Source organism: Trichophyton verrucosum (genome assembly GCF_000151505.1).
Source record: "Trichophyton verrucosum HKI 0517 chromosome Unknown TV-F-b-10a05.M13f1, whole genome shotgun sequence".
Taxonomy (NCBI): Eukaryota; Fungi; Ascomycota; class Eurotiomycetes; order Onygenales; family Arthrodermataceae; genus Trichophyton; species Trichophyton verrucosum.
This window is the reverse complement of record NW_003315432.1, coordinates 82,690-104,306: the sequence shown is the minus strand read 5'-3', so window position 1 is coordinate 104,306 and position 21,617 is coordinate 82,690. Positions and strand designations below refer to the sequence as shown.

The following is a 21,617-nucleotide window of genomic DNA, read 5'->3' as shown; positions in this document are numbered from 1 at the left end:
GTCTTTTATTTCTCCTTGGTGGGCAAAGGAGCTAACCCTCTCGCACTAGATCCCCACCATCTCAGTGGTTGAAGGGCCAAACTTCCCCATAAACTTGTTTCAAGCTGGCTGATCGTTAACCTACGGGCGACTAAAACAGAAAGCTACTTACAGCTAGGGTCCAATTTCAAGGGGAAACAAAGAGAAAAAAAATGAGCTATTCATTGCACCAAACGCCTCATATAGCTTCGAGATGAAAGCGAGTTTACAAAAAAAAACGGGAGTGGCCACGGGAGAGGTCCCAAATTTAACTCTATAACTACAAAGTACGCGGCCAGCGGGCTCAGCAACTCGATACGGCGAGGAATTAACAAGAAAGAAGGATGACGAGTCGCCTGTCTGCTTGTCCCGGAGACTAACAACGTGGGAGATGCAGCCAATGGGACCAGACAAAGGCCATGAGGAAATCAAAAAAAGACTTGTCTCATGAAAATGCCAGTGGAGGAAAACCTGCCTTGACCTGATCAATCAAGGCATGTTAGAGTTGCGCCATCTGCAAGGCTCTGAGTAGTTTCCATCCAGCTGGGTACCTGCACGCAAGTAACACCTCGCTGTGGCTGGTGTAGCAGGTATCCAATAGTTACCTGTTCTCGCTGTGTATACTTGCGCTGCCCGTGGCTGGCTGGCGGGCGCAGGTGCATTTGACAGCTGCCATTCCCAGCAGCCCTGGGCATATGTATCATTACAGACAGACAGACAGACAGACACAGAGACAGAGAGCATCTGCATCGCCGTGGCTGTCGAAGAGGATGCGAAGGATGGGGCCTTCCGCTGCCTTTTTTTCCTCCGCTGTCTCCTTATTTTTCGGTATTTTCCTTACTTTACGCCCGGCGTATTCGGCAAAACAGGTACAGATACTGGGCCGTACGATACCGCCAAGCGCCAGAACTACCATACCACTAGTAAGTTATCCTCTGGCGTTTTATTTTTGGCCGTCTTTTTTCGCTCTTTCCTTTTTTGCTTTTCCGTTTGGCTTTTGCGATGCTTTGCTCCTCGAGCTTCGACCTCTCTTGATGCACCACGAATACAAAAGCTGTATCACGCGAGGCCATCTTGCATATCGATTATCTGCTGCCTCATGCATGATCGCGCTACTCCCTCCTCTTCTCCTCTCCAGCACGAGCTGAGCTGAGAAGAGGAGAGTAGAGGCTGTGGAAAGTTGCCGGTATTAGCCGTTGGGATCTGTCTATCGTTTGCGATCACATCACATCATGGGATAACGGTGTGATGGACAGGCAGCGACTCGATGATAAGAGCGGTGGGCTGCTGTGATGGGCACGGAGAAGGAGACATTACTCTATATGGAGTGACGCAGGCGCCGGACGGTCATCGTCCGCCCCTACCGTGTGTATCTGATTGGAGTGGGAAGAGCAATGAGCAACGGATCAACTACACATATGTAGCGAGCAGAAAGCGCATGGCATGACGAGAGGGGAAGAGCGCATTGTCCCCCGTCCATCCATCCATTCGCTCAAGTTATTCCATATGTCCGGGTTTCCCAATGCGGAAGAGCGTGCTTCGGAGTCGAGAGAAGATCGATCAAACCCATGATTAAATGTTGGTCCCCTAGTTAGTGGGGTAGGAAAAGCAACAACTCCCCCAGCCCGTTGCTCTTCAATATCTCCAAGAAGAATGTATACGGACAGCAAGGCTGCAAATGGTCGCTGTCGGGGTCCAATAATAACGATAAATTAACCATGCAAGCTACCTGGTCTGTGAGAGGCGCAGCTTTGTCCCCCTTATTTTCTTTTCTTTTCCCTTCCCTTCCGTTCCTCCCTCCCGCAGGGCCTGAGCTGAAGGGATGGAGTATATAATTCCTTTACTAAGTATTCACTTCACATTTCCCAGGGTGTGGACTGGGTGCCCCGGGTACTTGCATATACCGGTATCCCATGGAGCAGAGGGCAAGCCACACTTTATATGTACGACTTTCCTGCGCGGGAGCCTCGGTTAGATCATGGGGATAAAAATAAATGCAATAATAAGAGTACTCCGTACGGAGTAAAAATAATGGAATACAGGCATGGCGTCTGCTGTCCAGCCACAGCTTGTCCTCGCATAGATGGCCCTCTCCGCCACCTATCGTATGCCGCAACTAATCCCGTGAAAGGCAGATATACCTGTGCATCTCGAGAAGTGTCTCCCCCGTTATATTACGTCGACTTTTAATTAATCGAGACGATGATATACCGTGTCCTGTCATTCTAGCCTAGTGTATACCACATAACTCTGGCTGAATACAGCCCCGGGTGTAACAATATTCATTTTTTCCTCTCTCTGCCGGTGCCCTATTACGTCTCTTTTTATATCTTACATTATCTTCCCGATCGCCTGTTAGCTAGATATACACACTCTAATACGGACAATATTTCCTACCGGCCCTTCCTCACTCAACATTAGATACCCAGAGAACAGACAATGTTTTTTTTGATACAATACAGGAGCGCTACCCTAATTCCTTCATCGCCGAATATCGGACCTGCTCTTCTGTCTATGAAAGAAGGCAAAATTCAAAGTAAGCCGATGGTGGCTTGCAAGAACCGTACATAATTGAGTCTAGACCAAGCTTTTTCTTCTTAGAAGGCACGGAGCCACTCCTGGGTCAGGGACATATTCACCAATGGCTTTTATTATCCCGGAGTATGACTCAATTTTATAACTCCTCCGGAATCTAGAAATGTAACTTGACTGAGCAGAGTTTATTTTGGCGGTACAAAACACAGGCTACACAATGACTCCTTTGGAGAAATTGCTGCATTTATGTGTCCAATGGTCTTGTAGCCACTGGAATTGCGTCAGAGGTTAATTGATAACCCCAAAGTTATCTCAGCCGGAGAGAGCCCTTAAATCGGGACACAGATAGCAACTTAGCAAATCCGTGAGCAGTTTGTCACCCTCCAAAATCTTGGATATATAAAAGGGGTGATCTCCCTGTCTGGAACTGTCAGAGGACAATACTGGGTATTCAATCATACATAGGTAGGCCTGGGTGGAAGTTGAATATTGGAATGTTTTGTCTGTCTGGCGAAGCTCTAAATAGAGGAGAGTTTGCGCAAATATCTTCGCTAACCAATCACGAACAGCTTAACTAAGCGAATTGACATTTTTGTGGCCCGAGCGGGACCCACGGTCCGCGGATTAACAATAACCCTAATTTATCTTGATTATATAATCAACATTAAGCAAGTTTGTAGAGGAGAAACTGGCGGTATGAGGAGTGTAAAAGACTTCTCTAAGGCTTGGAGTTGGAATTTTGACAACTGTTACATGTCCTAATCATACATACACCGTGGTAGTTCCAACTAGTAGCCAAACCTGCCAAGCTTGTTGGGTATCTTGAAAGACCATATACATCGGGGGAGAGCCACTGCTAAAGAGTTTCACTGAGGGTATTTTTTGTATTTTGATATTCTTTATATAAGTTCAAGCGTATAGATTCACCCAGCTGCGGCATGATGTTTTTGTCTCCAATCGTAGCCTTTGACTGGTTGGTGATGGATTGTGCGGGTATATTTCTTGTATTGATCGTGACACTGCCGGCGTGGTATGTTGTTCGAGGTGGGATAAAGAAAAGCAAAGAAGAGAAAGAGAATCACATTCCTTCGTGAAATGACGGAATAATCCTTCCAAAGCCGCCAACTAACAGGTAGTTAGTTCGTTGTATTTTGCATCTACTTTTACCGTCACGGCTACCTTTTGGGCTGGTGATTAGAGTTCCATTAACTGTAATTTCACAAACTGAGCCAATCAGTGCCATGGATGCCTTGCCTTTTGCAACGGTTGGTGGTTGAGCATTTTTATTGGACAAACCTTCCGGCTGTATCCAATAAAATCACGTAAAATATTTGGCTCATTATAATACGACTTCAGCCTCCAACTCCTTCGTTATGCAACCTGATGTTCCGTCTTCGGCTTTCTCAAGATCTCAAGATCGCAGCCTAGCACTGACTTATTTATAGTCTCAAAGCTAGGGGGAAGAGGATTCATCATCGATTGTATGCATATACGATGAAAAACAGCCTCTAACGAGGAAAGCAAAGTAGCAAATTCCTCGTTGGCGCGCCACAGGTGGTGGCAGGTGAGCGGGGGATGTGAGAACGGGTGGGCTCAGGATTCTCGGGCTTTGGACTAATATCTGCTCCTCGCTTGTCTTCTTGTTATCTTCTTCCTCCGTACTCGTTTGCTGCCTGCCCTGGTCTAGTAGTACACACGCCGCAATGGCTTGTTTGACTGTTCCACAGCAAGCACAGAGTAGGATCAGAAGAACTTGACACAGCGTATGTATCCATCTCTTTTCTCTACTCTGTTTTCACCCTTGCGCCTTGCTTTTGGGTGATTTGAGTAATCAGTGGAGATTAACTAGTTTGATGAGTCAATCCAGCGGTCAAGATTCGCGAGTCGAGAATGCAAATAATATTGTCATGGTGCTAGTCGAGGGGGGAAAAAGAGGACAGAGCCATGGTTGGCTACTTTTCCGTTTTCTGTTGGCCGTGTGATGGATGTGACTGATGTCCGAGAGGATGGATCGCGATCTTCTCGGACATGATCAAAAAGAAAAGAACACCCACGAGATAGCTAACTATTCGGCTCTCTCTCGGGGTTTCCTTCCCCCCTCTTCCTTTTTCCTTTACGGGGTACCCGTCAACCTTGGCGAAGGTGGTGGTTTAGGGTCAAGTGAAGGGCGAAGCGAGGTTGGTATGTGATAGTGACTCTGTCTGTAAGAGATTCGTTGGTGCTTACTCGTACCCTGAGACAAGTTGAGGCAGAAGGAGAAAAAAAAGGAAGAACTTACATGGTAACTATTAATAATTCTGACAACCCCGGCCCCTAGCTAGTTAACTAACGATCTTGCGCCCACCGTGGAGCCAGCAGCTCGTTAGTTCGTGCGGAAGAGATGGAGTGCTGGTTGGGTTCGTTGAACGTTAGGAGGCAGTCGAGATTGTCTCTGGGTGGACATGGGCAAGCCACAAACGTCCATATCAGCCATCAAGCAACAAGTAACCCTCCCAACGCCTTTTTTTAAGCCTTGCAGTAGTGAGAGATACGCTGCTGAATGAGTTAGTTGATATCAGAAGCAAGCCAACCTGGCTTGTCGGGGTTGCTGCTGGGCCTTTCTGCCTGCCCTGGCCTTGCCTGCGGGGCGGCATGCCTGACCCATGCATACATTCTGATCATACTTACATGCTGCTAGACATCCATAACTAGTGACCTGGTTGAATGGCTATGCAGCTGCACATGTGTGTGTGGGTGTGTGTAATGCAGTACGATGTGCAGCCGCTATGAAAATAGCCCTTCAGCTACTGAGGACATTCATGTACGAAACAACGACCTGCAGCCCAATCTAATATCCTCTTCTGGTACCCGATTCGTTTTTTTGACTCTTAATTTTCTCCATATTGCGTTTTCTTCTTTTTGATGCCTCTGCCTGGCTCGTTAGTTGATCATCTATTCAGAAAAGAACCCGCTCAGCCTAGCTGGCCCCTGGAGGAGTATTTGACCAGGCCGGACCGGCTCTGCCATCCGGTCCAGTTGGTTTACGCCTGTGCAACGAGCAGGGGGGAAGGGGGGGCTGTCGTTCCTCTTTCTGGCGCATAGTTAAAATAATATCTGGTTGCATTATACGTATATATTGAGCGGGTGGGTCGGTTAGCAGGTCGATGGGGATAGGGTAGGAGGATTCCAAGTCAACAGCCAGGCTCCTTAGCGTGCCAGTTTTCGTTGAGAGAGTTTCTTGCTGTGAGCTGCGACTCTGCTGTGAGATCTTCTGCTAGCCTCGATAATCTGAAACGTTACTTTGATGCACATCGATGTACTATTTGCGGAGTACAGAGGGGAAGGTCGACGGCCCTATGGATACTGTGCGAAGTGTAATAATATCGTACTCCGTATACTCTGTAAAATATAGTGACCACTTCTCCTCTGCCTACCGACAAAGGCAAGGCATGACAAGGCACGACAGGGCAGGGCAGGAAAGGTCGGGGTATGGCCTCCGTAAAGGATGATACATACCATGTTAACCAACAATTAACATTTTAACCCAGAGTAAAAAGATAAAAAGCTGGGTAAGCTGGATCAACCAGTGTCTACCAAGTAAACCGAGTAACCCAGAGGATAACCAATGGATACGATGTGCTCTGTCTCTTCTTTCCTCTCCAGGAAGATTCAGGTCCGTTCGTTAGGGTTGCCTCCCCCTTGTTACTTGGGTTATCTCCTGCATTGCCATCACCCTTTCGCCTTCGAGCCGATCAGGCCGGAAAGGATGTAACATCCATCCTCTCGCCCCCCTTTTCAGGGCAACCGACTTTTTTTTTAGGCTTCCTGATGGACGCACAACAAGAGATGTTCTCTCTTCAACCCCGGCTATCCAATAGTGTCCGCAAAAGCCAACTTGTCTCTTCTGGTCCGCTTGTCGCTGGCAGGCAATGATGGGAACAATTTTCCGTCCCGGCTCTTTGGCGCTCCACTTTTCTAGTGATGTGCTACTGCGCCAGTGATGTCATCATGCTTGATCAACTTATTTTTTGCTCATCTCCCTGGTCAGTGAAAGAAGGGCCAACGACAGGCACAGCCGTGGTTGTTGAGACCAGGCTGCTGATAGGGAGAAAGAGAAAGGGAGGGAGATTTGCGAAAGAGGAGCAGCAAAAGATGGAGTACATGTGGATACGGAGTGAGCCGACTCCCTCTTTCTCCTTATCCATAATCTCTCTCCTCTTTTTTTTTATCTCATTAATATTATTTGCAAAAAATAGCCCGTCCTTTGTGAAACTCGTTGGCCAAACGAGATTATATTAACGACTCCACGAAGTGTCTAATTAGCCCCCTTTTCCCACTTGGGCGATGGTTTGTAAGAAAGGAAAGCCCATCGGAATTAGGGCTGAAAGAGCACAGAGGTTAGCCTGGTATTGTATTGTAACAGTACGTCGGGTCATTTTCTGGAACATACCAACCTATCTTAACGCAATGCTGGTACAGGTAACAAAAGCCTCGAGGGCCAGCAGGCAGAGCAAGTACAGCGGCGAGAAGTAGCCTGGAGTATAGAGATGTACGCAGGCAGCATGCTGGAGGAGTACTGAGTACATGTCGTCGTCTTCGTCGTTTTCGGCGCCATGCAATGCCTATGCAACTCATTCTTCAGCATGCTTGCTTGACAAGGCATGAGGTGGCGTGACTGCTACCCAGACAGACCTCTCTTCCTCCAGCTAGTAGTTATCTCCTTTTCCTGTCCCCATCGGAATTCTAGGCCGGGCAGAGTCTCTTCTCGCCTTCTCTCGTGTTGGGCTTGGGCTCGTCAAGTCAACCATGGAGACGACGCCCGCGCTAGTCGGTCAAGCTGGAGATGACACCTCCCATTCTGGCTGCCTTGACCTGGACTGACCAGACCTTGTCTTGACGAGAAGGATGAGCCTGCATCAGGTCGCTCGACGAAGAAGAAAGGAAAGAAAAGGCGTAAAGGCCGATATATTCCTCTTTCCTTTTTTTTTTTTTTTTTTGCCCTCTCCAGACCAGATTCAAATGCCAAAGCCAATTGATAGACGATGCTAGGCTCGTTCAACGCTAGCGATGCGAACACAGCTGCCATTCCGCTGTCGAACCCCACGGTAGATGGGGCAGCCGCCTCTCTCGTTTTTTCTTGATGCCCTTCGTTTGGGCTATTGTTGCCTGCTGACGACCGCAGCATTCGTCACTGATTCTCTTGTGGCTGTATGCTGGCTGCCGCTGTGGCCCGGTGGCCCTGGTCAGGGGTGTCTCCCTCTATGTCTCCAGACGTGACACCAGTGAGGACGGCTCAACGCTGCAAAATGTCTGTCTGCCTGGGGCGCAACGTTGGGTCGTCACTTTTCCCATCTGCCTGGCTGCCTGTCTATCTCTCTCTCTCTCTCTCTCTTCTCTTCCACCGTCTTCTGTCCGCTGGAGCACCACACCGTGTCCTCAATGGCTGGACATCGGTCACCGCTCCTCCGAAATACGCGAGGCCATCAACAGTCCCAAGGTCCTGCCAGTACGTCGGATACAAGCATATCTAATCAATTTCGGCCAACATCGTACAGATACAGCCCTCTCGGCCTTGCAGCAACCCCCCCGTACTCTGCCGAGCACCAGCTGCCTGCTCGCCAGCCCTCCTCTCTTTGCTGTCGTTCCATGCTCGCGGTCGAAGTACTTTTCGTCGTGTCGAGGGGTAAAAAAAGGTTCAAAGTTGATGTATTTTATGTAATTCAAAGTGTAAAAAACGTGACTTGGTAAGCGAAATACAAGATACAACCTTACACGACTGCCTCGTAATACGCTTACACCGCCATACAACAAAAAGACCCGGCGATACCGCCAAAGTGACGTGGGCGAAAAAATAAAAAATAAAAAAAAAAAAACCATCCTCGACCCGTCTCCTCGACGTCGACTTCGTCTGCTTCTTCTGCCTTCGACAACCTCAGTCTTCGTGCTTCGCCCTTCTGACGCTGGCCCAATAACCTCCTGCTGCGGCATTGTTTGATACAGCCCGATAGTCAGGCAGGATCTTCGCTTTCTTCTCTTTAAAGCCAGCCCTGTTCCCTCCCTCTCCCGCTTTGCTTCTTCTCCCACCTCGCCCATCCCTGCCTGCAGCTGCGATCAGATACTCGCTACCAAAATTCACCAAGCAAACACAGCGCATACTACTCCGTACAGCGACCGATTTTACTCTACTCCGTACTGCCCGAGAGCTGCCCTGACCTCCGTTCGCATTGCAAAAAAAAGAGAATCTCAAAATTGTTACGGAGTGACAGGCGGAGAGCTTCTAAACCTGGCTCCTCCGCACCGACAGCTGCTCCCTTGCGCCAGAGACCCCTGCAATTAAGATAACAAAAATAAAATAGCAAAGGGTGAAAAAAAGAGATCCAAGAAATAAAAAAAAACCCGCAGATACTTACAAAAAAAAAAAAAAGCTGAACCCTGCAGGCGCTGGGCTTGCATTTCATACCCTGGACGGGGGCTCCGTTTACTTCCTCATCATATATACAGCGGCTTGCGCGCCGTTCAGCACAGAGGAACGGACTTTGTTTAATCTCCCTCGACCGTTGCCGTCCTCAATTCCACTGTTTCTGTTCGCTCGTCCTGCAACATCATCAACGCCCTGTACGACCTTTTTCTTCTTAACGGGCAAAGCAAACGAGCCAGCAATTGGGAGGCTAGTTGCTGCATGCGACTATATTCCTAAAGTAGGCCTGGTACGGATTAAATGACCCCCATATCACCTTCATTATTGTCTCTTTTTTAACTCCTCCCCTTGCAAGAGGTCTCGCCCTTGACTGTGATCGTCCTGGTCTAACGGTCTTCCCATGAAATAGTTACAAACACGACCACCTTAAAACTCTTAGCTTTCCTCCTCTGCCTGCCAGGTGAATTGTCTTTCCACTTCGGCTGCAAGAGATATATCCCCTCTTACTTGGACCCTGTTCTTTGTCTGGCTGGATCTCTTTTTTTTTATTTTTTTTTTCGCATTCCCAAAGGGTAAAAAACAACACGAAGAAAGGAAAAAGCAACAAGTCCACTTATTTTGAAGGAAACGTTTAGGCGCCTGGAGCTCTGACCGCAGACGCACATTGCTTGAACAAGGCTGCTGTTGGGGGTACCTAGTTGATTCTCCCGGACGGGAGGCCCCGGGACTTTTTTTTTTTTTGCAGGGAAAAAGAAACGAGAGGACAGAAAAAAAAGGGCTTCGGCAAGAAGCTGAAGGAAGATATATATCTTTCCCTTTTCGTTGACAGCCAGCATATTTAATTTTGCTTGATTGTTTGTTCGAATATATCTTCCCGTCGAAAGCTCTCCAATGTTCCGTGGAAGAGTTTGACTTGGTCGAAGATATACAGCTCCTTGTCAATATGCACCACACACCTCAGACCAGGGAGCTAAGGTGACTCGTTTGATATTTCACCGTCTCTCCCTCTCTCCTTCCCGCCCATTCCCGCTATTACAAATTTCTTTCCTACCTCTACTGCCGTCACCCCCTTCACTATACTCCCCAACACACACAAATACCAAACTTCAGCCACCCCAGTCTTCCGCAATCCAGCTGTCTACGGCTCTAACAGGCCATACTCTCCCTGGTTTGCTCTGCTCTATCATACAAGCATTCTCCCTGAATAGAAAGAGGGAGCGTGCTCCTATGCACATAGCCCCGGAAAATTTGCTCCACATATACCGGCAGACTTATTTGTGATCCTCCATGATGGCCTCCGCACCTCCGTCCCCTGCCCTGGTCGGCCGCTCTCGGGCCACTCCTATTAAGTCGGCCTCGCCCTTCCACCGAATCCCTCGGGTACAAGAATTCATGTCTTCTTCGTATCCTGCTACCCGCTCGGTAGCAAACTATAGCACACTAACTAGCGACATGTCAAGCTTAACGCTGGTCCACCGAAGCCATCTGTCAAACTCGTCAAGTCCGGTGATAGGACCTGTTCAAACTTCAGACATTGGATTTTCAGGTCTGCCCTTAATGAACTCGCCTTTATCTACCTCCCTGGATAACCCAGGCCCTCTTGACCTCCCCGAAGGAATACTTTCTATTCCACTCCATCAAAGCTTGACGTATCCCGCTGATGCTGCCTTTATGAATGCCGCACCCAATACCAACAACCATACGGTCAACAATAACAACAACAATACCATTGTCAATAGTAGCAATAATACAAATACCACCAGCAATATCAAGGGACCCGGCCTGATGAGAAGAATATCAAGGGGAGCCGCCAACAAGCTCTCCCGACGACGGCGGTCGAACTCTCAGGATAGACGCGACAAAGACTCCGGCCCTGTCACCATGCTCAGGCGCAACAATAGCAAGTCAACGACTTCGGCATCCTGGGATAGCGCTTTAGATTCAAGCTACGAGGAGGATGAATCATGTGATACCCTCGGGACTTGGTGCGGCCCTGACAGCAGCAAAGTGAAAAGCGATTACCAACGGTCTATTACCAGTACTGCCAGTGGCGTTGCCCCTAAGGTTGACCCCATCCTCCAGCGCGGCTGTACCCTGACCAAGGTAAACAAGCTGAAGAAGAAACCGATGACTTTTTATCTTGATTTTGACTCCGGGAAGATGTTCTGGAACCTGTCAAACCCGTCCAAGCGGGTATATATTGATGATATTAAGGAGATAAGACTACGAGGGGATGCTCGGATGCACAGAGAGGAACATCGCATTCCCGAGGAGTTCGAAAACCGGTGGTTCACCATAATCTACAATAACTCTGAGGGTTCTAAAAACCGAGCGGTCAAGACCGTCCATTTAATCGCACCCGATGAAGCTATATTCGAGCTCTGGACCACGACCCTGGAAAACGTTGCCCGATACCGCATCGGCCTCACGGTAGGCTTGACCGGTTCTGTGGAGAGCGAGGCCATTCTCAACGCCCACTGGCAACGAGAGATATCTAGACGTGCTTCTCAGGACCCTAGGGCTATCGAGGAGGACAGTCTTGATGCAGAAGGTATCGGAAATTTATGTCACAGTCTGCACATTAACTGCTCCAAGGAAACTATACGCATCCTCTTCGCTCGGGCTGACACCACGGGCACTGGACGAGTCAACTTTGCGCAGTTCAGGGAATTCTTCCAACTGCTCAAATACCGCCGAGACATTAAAGATCTGTACAATCGTCTGGTTACTGATGACGTACAAGGGATGACCCTGGCAAACTTTCTCGACTTCGTCCAGTATACGCAACGCGAAAACGTCCAAGAGAACAGGGATTACTGGGTTTCTATTTTTGAAAAGTTCGTCCGCAAGGCTCGACTGCGTTCGCAGAGCCAGTCGGATTCACCTCTTCCTGATGATGCACCTACACGCATGAGCCTAGATGCCTTCTCTGCGTTCCTGATATCGTCCTCCAACGGGATCTACCCTTCACATGTTCCTGAGCCAAAATTCGATTACCCACTCAACGACTACTTCATTTCAAGTTCACACAACACCTATCTTCTGGGAAGACAAGTCGCGGGTTTCTCCAGTACAGAAGCGTATGTCACTGCGCTTCAAAAGGGCTGTCGATGTGTTGAAGTCGATTGCTGGGATGGAGCCGATGGTCGCCCAATTGTCTCACATGGGAGAACGATGACTACCAGCGTCCTTTTTGCGGATTGTATCTCTGTCATCAACAAATATGCCTTCCTGTCATCCGACTACCCTCTTATCATCTCTCTCGAGGTCCACTGCAACCCAGAGCAACAACTTGCTATGACTAACATCATCAAAGATACCTTCAAGGAGAAATTAGTCCTTGAGACACTGGGGGATGACTGGCCTGTGCTGCCCAGCCCTGAGGCCCTGAAGCATCGCGTTCTTATTAAAGTCAAGACTTCCGAGGAAATAATCGATACCGGCCCGGCTTCTACTGTACCACCAGGACTCGTCAGCTCCGGGCGCAAGCGTAGCTCAAGCTCCCCTTTCATGCCCCCGACCGTCCTGGAAGACCCTCCTCACAGTCTCCCTCCTCTCTCCTCGCCACCCACAATCAGCTCAGCTAATGAACCTGTGCCCCCTCCCCTGGGCAGACGCGCCTTTACAGCAACAAGCGTCTGCAGCACCTCTGAAGAAAGCGACATCGGCCAGAGTTCAGCCGCGATCCAGAAAGAGAAGAAACGAGGCCAAAAGAGCAGAATCGTCAAGGATCTTGCAGATCTAGGCGTTTATACCCGTGGGTATAAATTCCATAGTTTCAACTCTGCCGAAAGCAAACGTTTCAACCACGTCTATTCCTTCGCCGAACGAGCATTCGAAGGCATTTGTCGAGATTCAGAAAGTAAAGCTCTTCTCGAGGCGCATAATAGACGTTTCTTGACTCGGGTATACCCTTCCGGCTTCCGTGTTCGATCATCAAATTTCGATCCAAACATCTTCTGGCGTCGTAGCGTTCAAATGGTCGCTTTGAACTGGCAGACATATGATGTCGGAATGCAAATGAACCAAGCCATGTTTGCCTCTGGGACTGGCCGCACCGGATATGTTCTCAAACCAGAAAGCTTACGATTGCCGCCACCTTCATGGAAAGGCCCAGGCCTAAAGCCAAAAGTCGATAGGAAACTTGTCCGGTTTTCCATAGACGTGATCTCCGCCCAGCAACTGCCTCGACCGAAGCAAATCGGCCTCGACGAAAACATCAATCCCTACGTCGAAATTGAGGTTTTCAGCGCTGACGACAAGACTAAGGGCCTCGCATTCGGTGAAGGTGGAATGGACACGTCTGATCGTAACGGCCTATCTGGAATCGGCCACCCTCACCGTCGCAGAACAGGTATTGAGCAAGGAAACGCTTATAATCCCATCTTCAACGACCAGTTCAAGTTCTCCCTGGAAACCAAATACCCGGATCTCGTCTTTGTGCGCTGGGTTGTCTGGCACTCTCCTGATGGCAGAAGTGTGGGCAACAACAGCACCCAACTAGCTACCTTCACCGCGAAGCTGAGCAGCTTGGCCCAAGGGTTCCGTTACCTACCTCTATACGATGGTAATGGCGACCAATACCTTTTCTCCACGCTATTCTGCCGAGTGACGAAGAGCGAACTTGCTCCTGTCATACCGCCGTTTGATACTGAGGAAACTAAGAATGAACGAAGGGGTATCCTCAAACAGCTCGGCCAGTCCGTGCTAAAGAGAGCCATATCCACCGAACGCGACTCGTCAAAGGCCAACATTACCTCAAACGAACAGTCGTGAAATCATCCCTCATCTATACCACGCCGTCCAACTTACTGCTGGCACATAAAACCAAAGTTTAGCCAATCTTTTCTCCATGAAAGCCGTTTTATCTCCTTTTAATACCCCTTCAGCTCCATTGCTTCTGCGTTGTGTTGCTTCGCCTTCTTGATTTAAATTCACATTTTGTACTCCCTTTCCACATACTAACGACCTGTGATGACCTCTTTTGTTCGAATACTAGCGAGTACTTTTCCGTCTTTTCTCTTCCAGTGGACCCGTTTTCCGTTCCACCTTTCTCTTGTCCCCTTTCCTGTTTTTTTCCCTTTGTGTTTTACTTATACCACTTTGTTTGTCAAGGAATGTGGAAGACCCCTTTACCATTTCATCTAAAGCATTTGCTGGGGCATGGTATATGTGATCTGATATGAAGAGAGCCGGCCTCCTAGGTTTATTGAGTTGTCCATTTTTTGTGTCTTGATGCTTGATTTTTTCTTTTTTTGTTTGATATGGAAATGGAAATGTGCATTGAATGGGATGTCATAAATATTGCTCTGGGACATGGGATGGATGGATTATCTGGGTCTAGAACGAATGGTGCTGTCTTTATTTTTATCATTCATATATGGGTTACCTAAATAGGTCGATGCATATATCAATGTCAATACAAATATTATTAGTATTTATTAAATTATTTCTTAAATTTTATGCGTGGTAAAGTAGGTCAGAATATTCAAGAAGTTATCATCTTATTACAGCCTAAGTAATTAACTATGAACGAAGAGCGAGAAACGAGAGCAGCGAAGCAAGAGGGCTTCAAGTGTATAATGAGTAAATCGCAGAATTACCACGAAACAAGACATCAATGATAGTCAGTTTCTTTGAGGAGGATAATGATAAGAATATTCTGTCAACTTTTATAACAAACTCCCTAATGGCGCCGCAGCTAGCGCCGCTGGCTGGGTCAGATCGGTTTCTCCGGGCAGCGGGATACCAAGGACCCTTTTGATGACGTTGATCGGCGCATGATCTCGAGTTGTCTCCATGATATGGCACCAGGTAACGCGGATAGCCAATATTCCGGAAGTTTTTAGAGGCGGTTCTCGTTCGAATTCAAATAGGAGTTCGCCTCCGTTCTGTCTTGGGCTACCTGCTTTGAAAGCGTCTCCCTTGAAAAGGCGCTTGAGGCCCTGCTTGATACCTGACAACATCAAGGAAAAATCGGACCGTCCAGAGAAACTTGGAGCATCCTTACCAACCAGGAGATTGCGTCTCATGGCAAAGATGCGGAACAATTCTGTGGTTGGGTCGGAGTAGATAGCAAAAGGACACCTTGTAACGGCTCTGTACTGATCTATCAGGGTATGCGAGCCGCATCCAATGATCACCATCTTGCAACCGGTTGGAAGATCCTGGTCCGGGTTCGGGAATGCTGCTGAGAGGGAGCGAACATACTCTTGACAATGCTGCGTACCTTGGTCAGCAAATATAACTAACTATATGTATATCTAAATAGACAAGGCTTCAAAAACGGCGTCTGGGTAGTTAAACTTACGCCGCAAAAGAAGTGCCGAATAAAGATGGCCATGATTTTATTTGTTGTCGGTGTTCGCAGCTCATCCAACAAGTCTCCAAACGCGGTAGCTTCACCGGCACCATTGTACATGTTCACCGAGCGAGATCTCTGAATAACCCCAAGGTCATGCATCGTGTTCGAATGGTTGTTGATAAGGGGGTTTGGATTTAGGATGTGGACCTCTCCGGCGTGCACAGGTGAGCCTTCTGCAGGCCTCGGGATTTCCGGCACCCCAGCGCCAACCCTGTCGATGCCCGTTACGGCGACCCCGGTGAAGATGACTCCCTGCGCCGCAACAGCCCTCCCATGCAGCCTGAGGGTCTCTCGAACGAGGGCCGCTCGAGAGACCCGGGGCATTGCTTCATTGAGTTCCTCTCGGACATCGTCATATGGATTATTGTTCAGGGGAGATCCGTTAGTGTCGCCCATGGCATGCGACCAAGGCCAGGAGGGCAGGTAGGGAGGGACCGATCACAGCGGGTATTGCTAGGCCGTCTAGGGAGGAGATGGTGACAGGGAGCAGAAGAGGAAGACAATGCCCAGGAAGGCCATTTTGATTCACTTTAGGTAGATAGGTATTGTTGTTGTTGTTGTTGTCGAGCAGCCGCCATAGCTTCGTCCCTTCCATGAGCTAGATTGGACAGCTGGCCGCAGGCAGCTTCCTGCTGTTTGGATTCTCTATTCAAGACTTTCAAAATTCTGACGCTTATTTGGAAGCTGGTTTTATTTTACCAATTTATTGTAGGACTCGCACATAAAAATGGACATAGGTATCGATATAAGCCTTGACCCGCCAACTGACTCCCAACACTCCGGGTGAAAATATGCTTTTGACATGCCCCCAAAAAACGCCCTCTAGTTTTCCTTTTTGGCCAAATAGATAAGGAAGAAAGTATACGAAATAAGATGGTTCATAAGTAGTCCTTCTTCTTGCTCGTCCGAGTGTACTGTGTCAGCGCCCATTCAACGTCTCCTCCGGCACCTTTCTCGAGGGTGCCTCCCTTGATCTCAAAAAGTCGCATGGTCATACGGGGACCAACTTCGGCCAGCTCGACGTCCTGGTAACCTGTCTTGACAAAAACATGGTGTCGTACCTCGATGCTGTCCTCGATATTTTTGAAAGTGACCACCCTGCTGCCGACTTTCCCTGCCTCCCGAGGAGGAAAAAGATGGGACAGAATCTGGACAACTCGTTTACCCAACTTGGTCGTGAATCCTTCGAATATTAGGTGCGGATAGCTCTCTGAGACCGTCCCCCTCGCGGCATTCGGTATATCAGCTCGGAGAACAACATTATGCAGTGAAAAGCTGGCAGTAGGTCCATGAGGCAGATGCGAGATCGTTATAGCAGTGGGTGTGCCTCGATGTTCATGTAGAATGACCATGTCGCTGAGTGCCGAAGCACTTGCGCTGGCCACCAGGTCATTAAGCACTAGCGTTCCTCGATTAAGCCGTATAGAGGTAGGCATGAGCAGCCGTATCTCCTTCGCAAACGTACTCAGACGAGAGGAAGGGTCTCGCGACGTCGTAACGAGCGGCCGAGGATCAACCAGGCCAGAGGTGACCCCATATTCATCGTCGATATCAATCTCCTCCGCTGCTCCCTTGGCCTTTGGATCTCCCACCGGAAGGGACTCGTCGTACTTGAAATCTTCCCTTAGCCGCCTATCGTTCGCAATCGACGGATCCAGAGGCTTCCCCGATGCCAGAGACTGCTTTAGCTTCGCTCTCCGTTCTGCAATCGAGGCATCTTTGAGCTGCAGAGCTTTGCGGTAGAGATAGTCTCTGCGCTCGCGTGCTTGTCGTCTCTGCGTCTCCGTCAGCATCTACCCGCAAATAGGCCACGAGGACAACTTACTATCATAATTCCTTTCTTCCTGCTCTATAACAGCCGGTCACTGGCTCGGCTTCAGCTGTGAATTGCGGGTGGGAAATAATAACTTCGACGTCGTGATGTCTTTTTTGCCTTTTTTTTTTTTTTTTTTCCCCTTTCTTGTTGCGTTCAGCGCAAGTAGCTCTCCTGCGTCACCGTAGAAACTTCACGATAGGCTTTTTTCTCTTCCTCAACTCCAACTCCAACTTAACTGCGTGCGCCAACTAGTTAGTTAGTTAAACGGATAAAAGAGGCGGCGACGGAGAACGAGCAACTCCGTCAGATGTCAGCTCTTGCTTCTTCCTTTCTTCTTCTCTTCTTAGATCTCTTTTCTTCTCCCTCTTTTTCTTACGCTTCTTGTTACAGCCGGGCTGCTGCTATTTCGCTGCGCTTTGCCTCATATCGGCGGCCGATAAGTCAGCCTCTCTAGGTCCGGCTCTCCCAGAAGCCGATCAGGTATTTTTTACTCCCCCAACCGACAGAGATCTCAATGTTTTGCTACTGTGGACTAATAACGACCTACAGACTGCTCTGGAGCATACTCTAGAGCTTCATCCGTTGTATCGGGCTGCGCGCATTGATCGGACCACTCTCCACTGTTTCCCCAGTTACATATCGTGAAAGACCCAGTCATATGTGGCAGCATGGAAGCGTTTAACAAGATGGGAAACCATATGGTTTCTGACTCTGCAGCTACGATTAATGCTGGCGGTGACGATATCTCTACGGTGGACGGTGAAGAAAGCGTGTTGAACATGGCGGGCGGGCCTCAGAAACGAAGACATGACGATGAAGACGAAGGCTCCGATACTCTCGATGATGACGACGATGACGACCTGGAAAGCATGGCCAGTGTGGCAGTTGATGGTGCTGGCAAGCCCCAGGCAAGCAAAACAGAGGAGGAAAAGGAGCTTCCCGCACACGCTTGCGGGTAAGTACAGATATATCGATACCCCCTTACTGTACTCGATTTTTCGAGGGTAGAGCAAAGCTAATAGATATAGATACTGTGGCATACACAATCCAAGCAGTGTTGTCAAGTGCTTAACCTGCAACAAGTGGTTTTGCAGTGCTCGTGGAAACACGTCTTCATCGCATATCGTGAACCATCTGGTCAGGGCTCGCCACAAGGAAGTTCAGCTCCATCCCGCATCATCACTTGGTGATACTATATTGGAATGCTATAACTGCGGAACCAAGAATGTTTTCCTTCTTGGATTCATTCCGGCAAAATCTGATACCGTCGTGGTGCTCCTTTGCCGCCAACCTTGCGCAGCCATGCCTTCTTCAAAGGATATGAACTGGGATACCTCACGATGGCAACCACTAATGGAAGACCGTTCATTTTTACCGTGGCTTGTCTCTGCACCATCCGATCAAGAGCAGCTTCGAGCTCGTCACCTCAGTCCTCAGATGATTGCTAAGTTGGAGGAGCTCTGGAAGGAAAACGCCTCAGCCACCGTAGAGGACTTGGAGAAAGCAACGAACGTGGATGATGAACCCGCTCCAGTTTTACTCAGATACGATGACGCCTACCAATATCAAAACGTATTTGGACCTCTCGTCAAAATCGAAGCCGACTATGACCGTAAGTTAAAGGAGGCTCAGTCTCAAGATGGCCTCACTGTTCGATGGGATCTTGGTCTGAACAATAAGCACCTCGCCAGCTTTGTTCTCCCAAAGTTGGAGCTTGGCGATGTGAAGCTTGCTGTCGGTGACGAGATGCGTCTCAAGTATGCCGGGGAGCTTCGACCGAAGTGGGAGGGTGTTGGATATGTTATCAAAATCCCCAACAACCAGTCCGATGAAGTCACTATCGAGCTGCGTTCAAAGGGAGACCACAAGTCCGTACCGACAGAGATATCCCATAACTTTACTGCAGATTATGTCTGGAAGGCCACCTCCTTTGATCGTATGCAGCTTGCAATGAAGACCTTCGCCGTGGACGAGATGAGCGTGTCAGGCTACATTTTCCATCGCCTGCTTGGAAACGAGGTTGCCGCTGCCCCTATGAAGACTCAGATGCCAAAGCAATTCAGTGTTCCTGGCCTCCCCGGTCTCAACAGCAGTCAAATTAACGCCGTCAAGGCAGTGTTACAGAAGCCCCTGAGCTTGATCCAGGGTCCGCCTGGAACTGGAAAAACCGTTACATCAGCTACCATTATCTACCATCTCGCAAAGGTTAATGCAGGCCAGGTACTCGTCTGCGCGCCATCGAACGTCGCTGTCGACCAGCTATGTGAATGCATTCATAGAACCGGACTTAAAACCGTTCGTGTAACTGCAAAGTCGCGAGAAGACGTTGAATCACCGGTTCGCCACCTTTCGCTTCACGAACAAGTTCGCAACAACGACAGCAATATTGAGCTTGTTAAACTTAACCAGCTAAAGACTGAGTTGGGCGAACTCTCCAGTCAAGATGAAAAGAAATATAAGCAGCTTACCCGTGCTGCTGAGAAGGAGATCTTGACTAATGCCGACGTTATATGCTGCACTTGCGTTGGTGCCGGCGACCCACGACTAGCAAAGTCGAAATTCCGCACGGTTCTAATTGATGAGTCGACCCAGTCTGCAGAGCCAGAGTGTATGATCCCGCTTGTTCTAGGATGCAAACAGGCTGTCCTTGTCGGTGACCACCAGCAGCTTGGACCTGTCATCATGAACAAGAAGGCCGCCAAAGCCGGGTTGAACCAATCCCTCTTTGAACGATTGGTTATTCTAGGATGTGCCCCTATTCGTTTGAACGTTCAGTACCGAATGCACCCCTGTCTATCCCAGTTCTCCTCAAATATGTTCTACGAAGGTTCTCTCCAGAACGGTGTCTCAAGCGAGGACCGTCTGCTCAAGAATGTGGACTTCCCCTGGCCAGTCGCAGATAAACCCATGATGTTCTGGTCGAACTTGGGAAATGAGGAAATATCAGCCTCTGGGACATCATACCTCAACCGCACTGAGGCTGCCAACGTCGAAAAAATTGTCACTCGTTTCTTCAAGGCTGGCGTTAAACCATCTGGCATTGGTATTATCACCCCATATGAAGGTCAGCGCAGTTATGTCGTCAGCTCTATGCAGTTGACCGGTACTTTCAAAAAGGAGTGGTACAAAGAAATCGAAGTCGCATCAGTCGATGCATTCCAGGGCCGTGAAAAGGATTTCATTGTTCTTTCCTGCGTCCGATCTAACGACCACCAAGGAATCGGTTTCCTTAGCGACCCTCGTCGTCTGAACGTGGCACTTACCAGAGCTAAGTATGGCCTGGTTATCTTGGGAAATCCGAAAGTTCTTTCCAAGCATCCGCTGTGGAACTATTTGCTACGCCATTTCAAGGAACAGAACTGCCTCGTAGAGGGACCACTGTCTAACCTCCAAACCTCCCTCATTCAGTTTAGCCGGCCAAAGCAAGCCTACCGAGGCCCTCAGCGTTTCCAGATGTCGTTCAACCATGCCTCCAATGTTGACAGCAGCATGTTAAATGGAAGAAATGGGCATCATCACGATTATCATGATGCTGGATCCGTCGTGAGCTATATCCCAGATGATGTATCTTCCGTACATTCATCGGCTCTAGGCGGCGTGGCTATTCCCTCCGGATACCCTCATATGTTCCAAAACTTCACTGAATCCTGGCCTTCTGCCCCCAATAACAGGCGTCCAAACGGCTCTAGGATGAGGGGTGCACCAAGCGTTGCAGGCGAGTCCGTTGCAGCTACAGAGTCTGATGTTACTGGTAGTGTTGTCGATGGAAGAAGTACTGTAGGCCAAGGTGGAGTCAGCCTCTCCGGCCTGAGTATCCATGATGTCCAGAAGCAAACCAGTCTGAGTCAATCTGATCGTTTGAAGCGCTACGTTGAATCAAGCGGTCGTCCTGAGCCATACCGAGGCGGAACTGATACTGGAAGTGTCTTTGGTGGGAGTGCAGCTGGAATCCGTGTCCCACGCCAGAACTTAGGGCATTCCGGGGATGATGATGATGCCCGCAGCGTCTCTACCGCGTTTGCAAGCCAAGTCGGAGGAAACTATGACTGAACTGTTCCCTAATCTCCCGTCTACATATGCAGGGATACAGAAGATTGCACGCTGTATAGGTGATTATGGTACCACAGGCATACAGTACCTGCAGCTCTTACGCCATAGGTTCTTCTTTCCGCCGTCATTTTATCACGGCTGCCACGTGTTTCTATTGCTAAACGCTGCGAATACTTTGCACTATACTTGAACCAGCGAGGTGCATTGAGAAATTTGCCTTTCCCACCCAATCCGCCTGGTCCAATTCTTTATACAGCGCCCCTGCTGTACCTCGCATTGGAAGAAATATCAGGAGATATGCCCATGCAATGCCCCCGCCTACAATATTCCTTTTGACCTCGGCAGCATTCCGTTATGCCTAGCAACATCGACATATCTTCTCATCTATGTTGATCGGGTACCGGTAGATAGTAATGGCCAGTCACCTTGCGTGCTGC

At 48.9% G+C, this 21,617-nt stretch overlaps 4 protein-coding genes across 4 annotated transcripts; 2 read left to right on the top strand and 2 right to left on the bottom strand.

The window, feature by feature from the left end:
• Positions 1-10,507: 10,507 nt before the first annotated feature.
• Positions 10,508-13,726, top strand: TRV_04036 (uncharacterized protein; the record flags this gene model as incomplete). Its single annotated transcript, XM_003021813.1, has 1 exon — positions 10,508-13,726. The coding sequence occupies one exon, from the start codon at positions 10,508-10,510 to the stop codon at positions 13,724-13,726; it is 3,219 nt and encodes a 1,072-aa protein (XP_003021859.1).
• An 896-nt stretch (positions 13,727-14,622) lies between these two features.
• Positions 14,623-15,710, bottom strand: TRV_04035 (uncharacterized protein; the record flags this gene model as incomplete). The annotated part of the gene is made up of 2 exons (XM_003021812.1): positions 14,623-15,201; positions 15,261-15,710. The coding sequence occupies 2 exons, from the start codon at positions 15,708-15,710 to the stop codon at positions 14,623-14,625; spliced, it is 1,029 nt and encodes a 342-aa protein (XP_003021858.1).
• A 482-nt stretch (positions 15,711-16,192) lies between these two features.
• Positions 16,193-17,107, bottom strand: TRV_04034 (uncharacterized protein; the record flags this gene model as incomplete). Its single annotated transcript, XM_003021811.1, has 1 exon — positions 16,193-17,107. The coding sequence occupies one exon, from the start codon at positions 17,105-17,107 to the stop codon at positions 16,193-16,195; it is 915 nt and encodes a 304-aa protein (XP_003021857.1).
• Positions 17,108-17,798: 691 nt separating this feature from the next.
• TRV_04033 (uncharacterized protein) lies at positions 17,799-21,180 on the top strand (the record flags this gene model as incomplete). Its single annotated transcript, XM_003021810.1, has 2 exons — positions 17,799-18,085; positions 18,225-21,180. The coding sequence occupies 2 exons, from the start codon at positions 17,799-17,801 to the stop codon at positions 21,178-21,180; spliced, it is 3,243 nt and encodes a 1,080-aa protein (XP_003021856.1).
• Between the last annotated feature and the right edge of the window lie 437 nt (positions 21,181-21,617).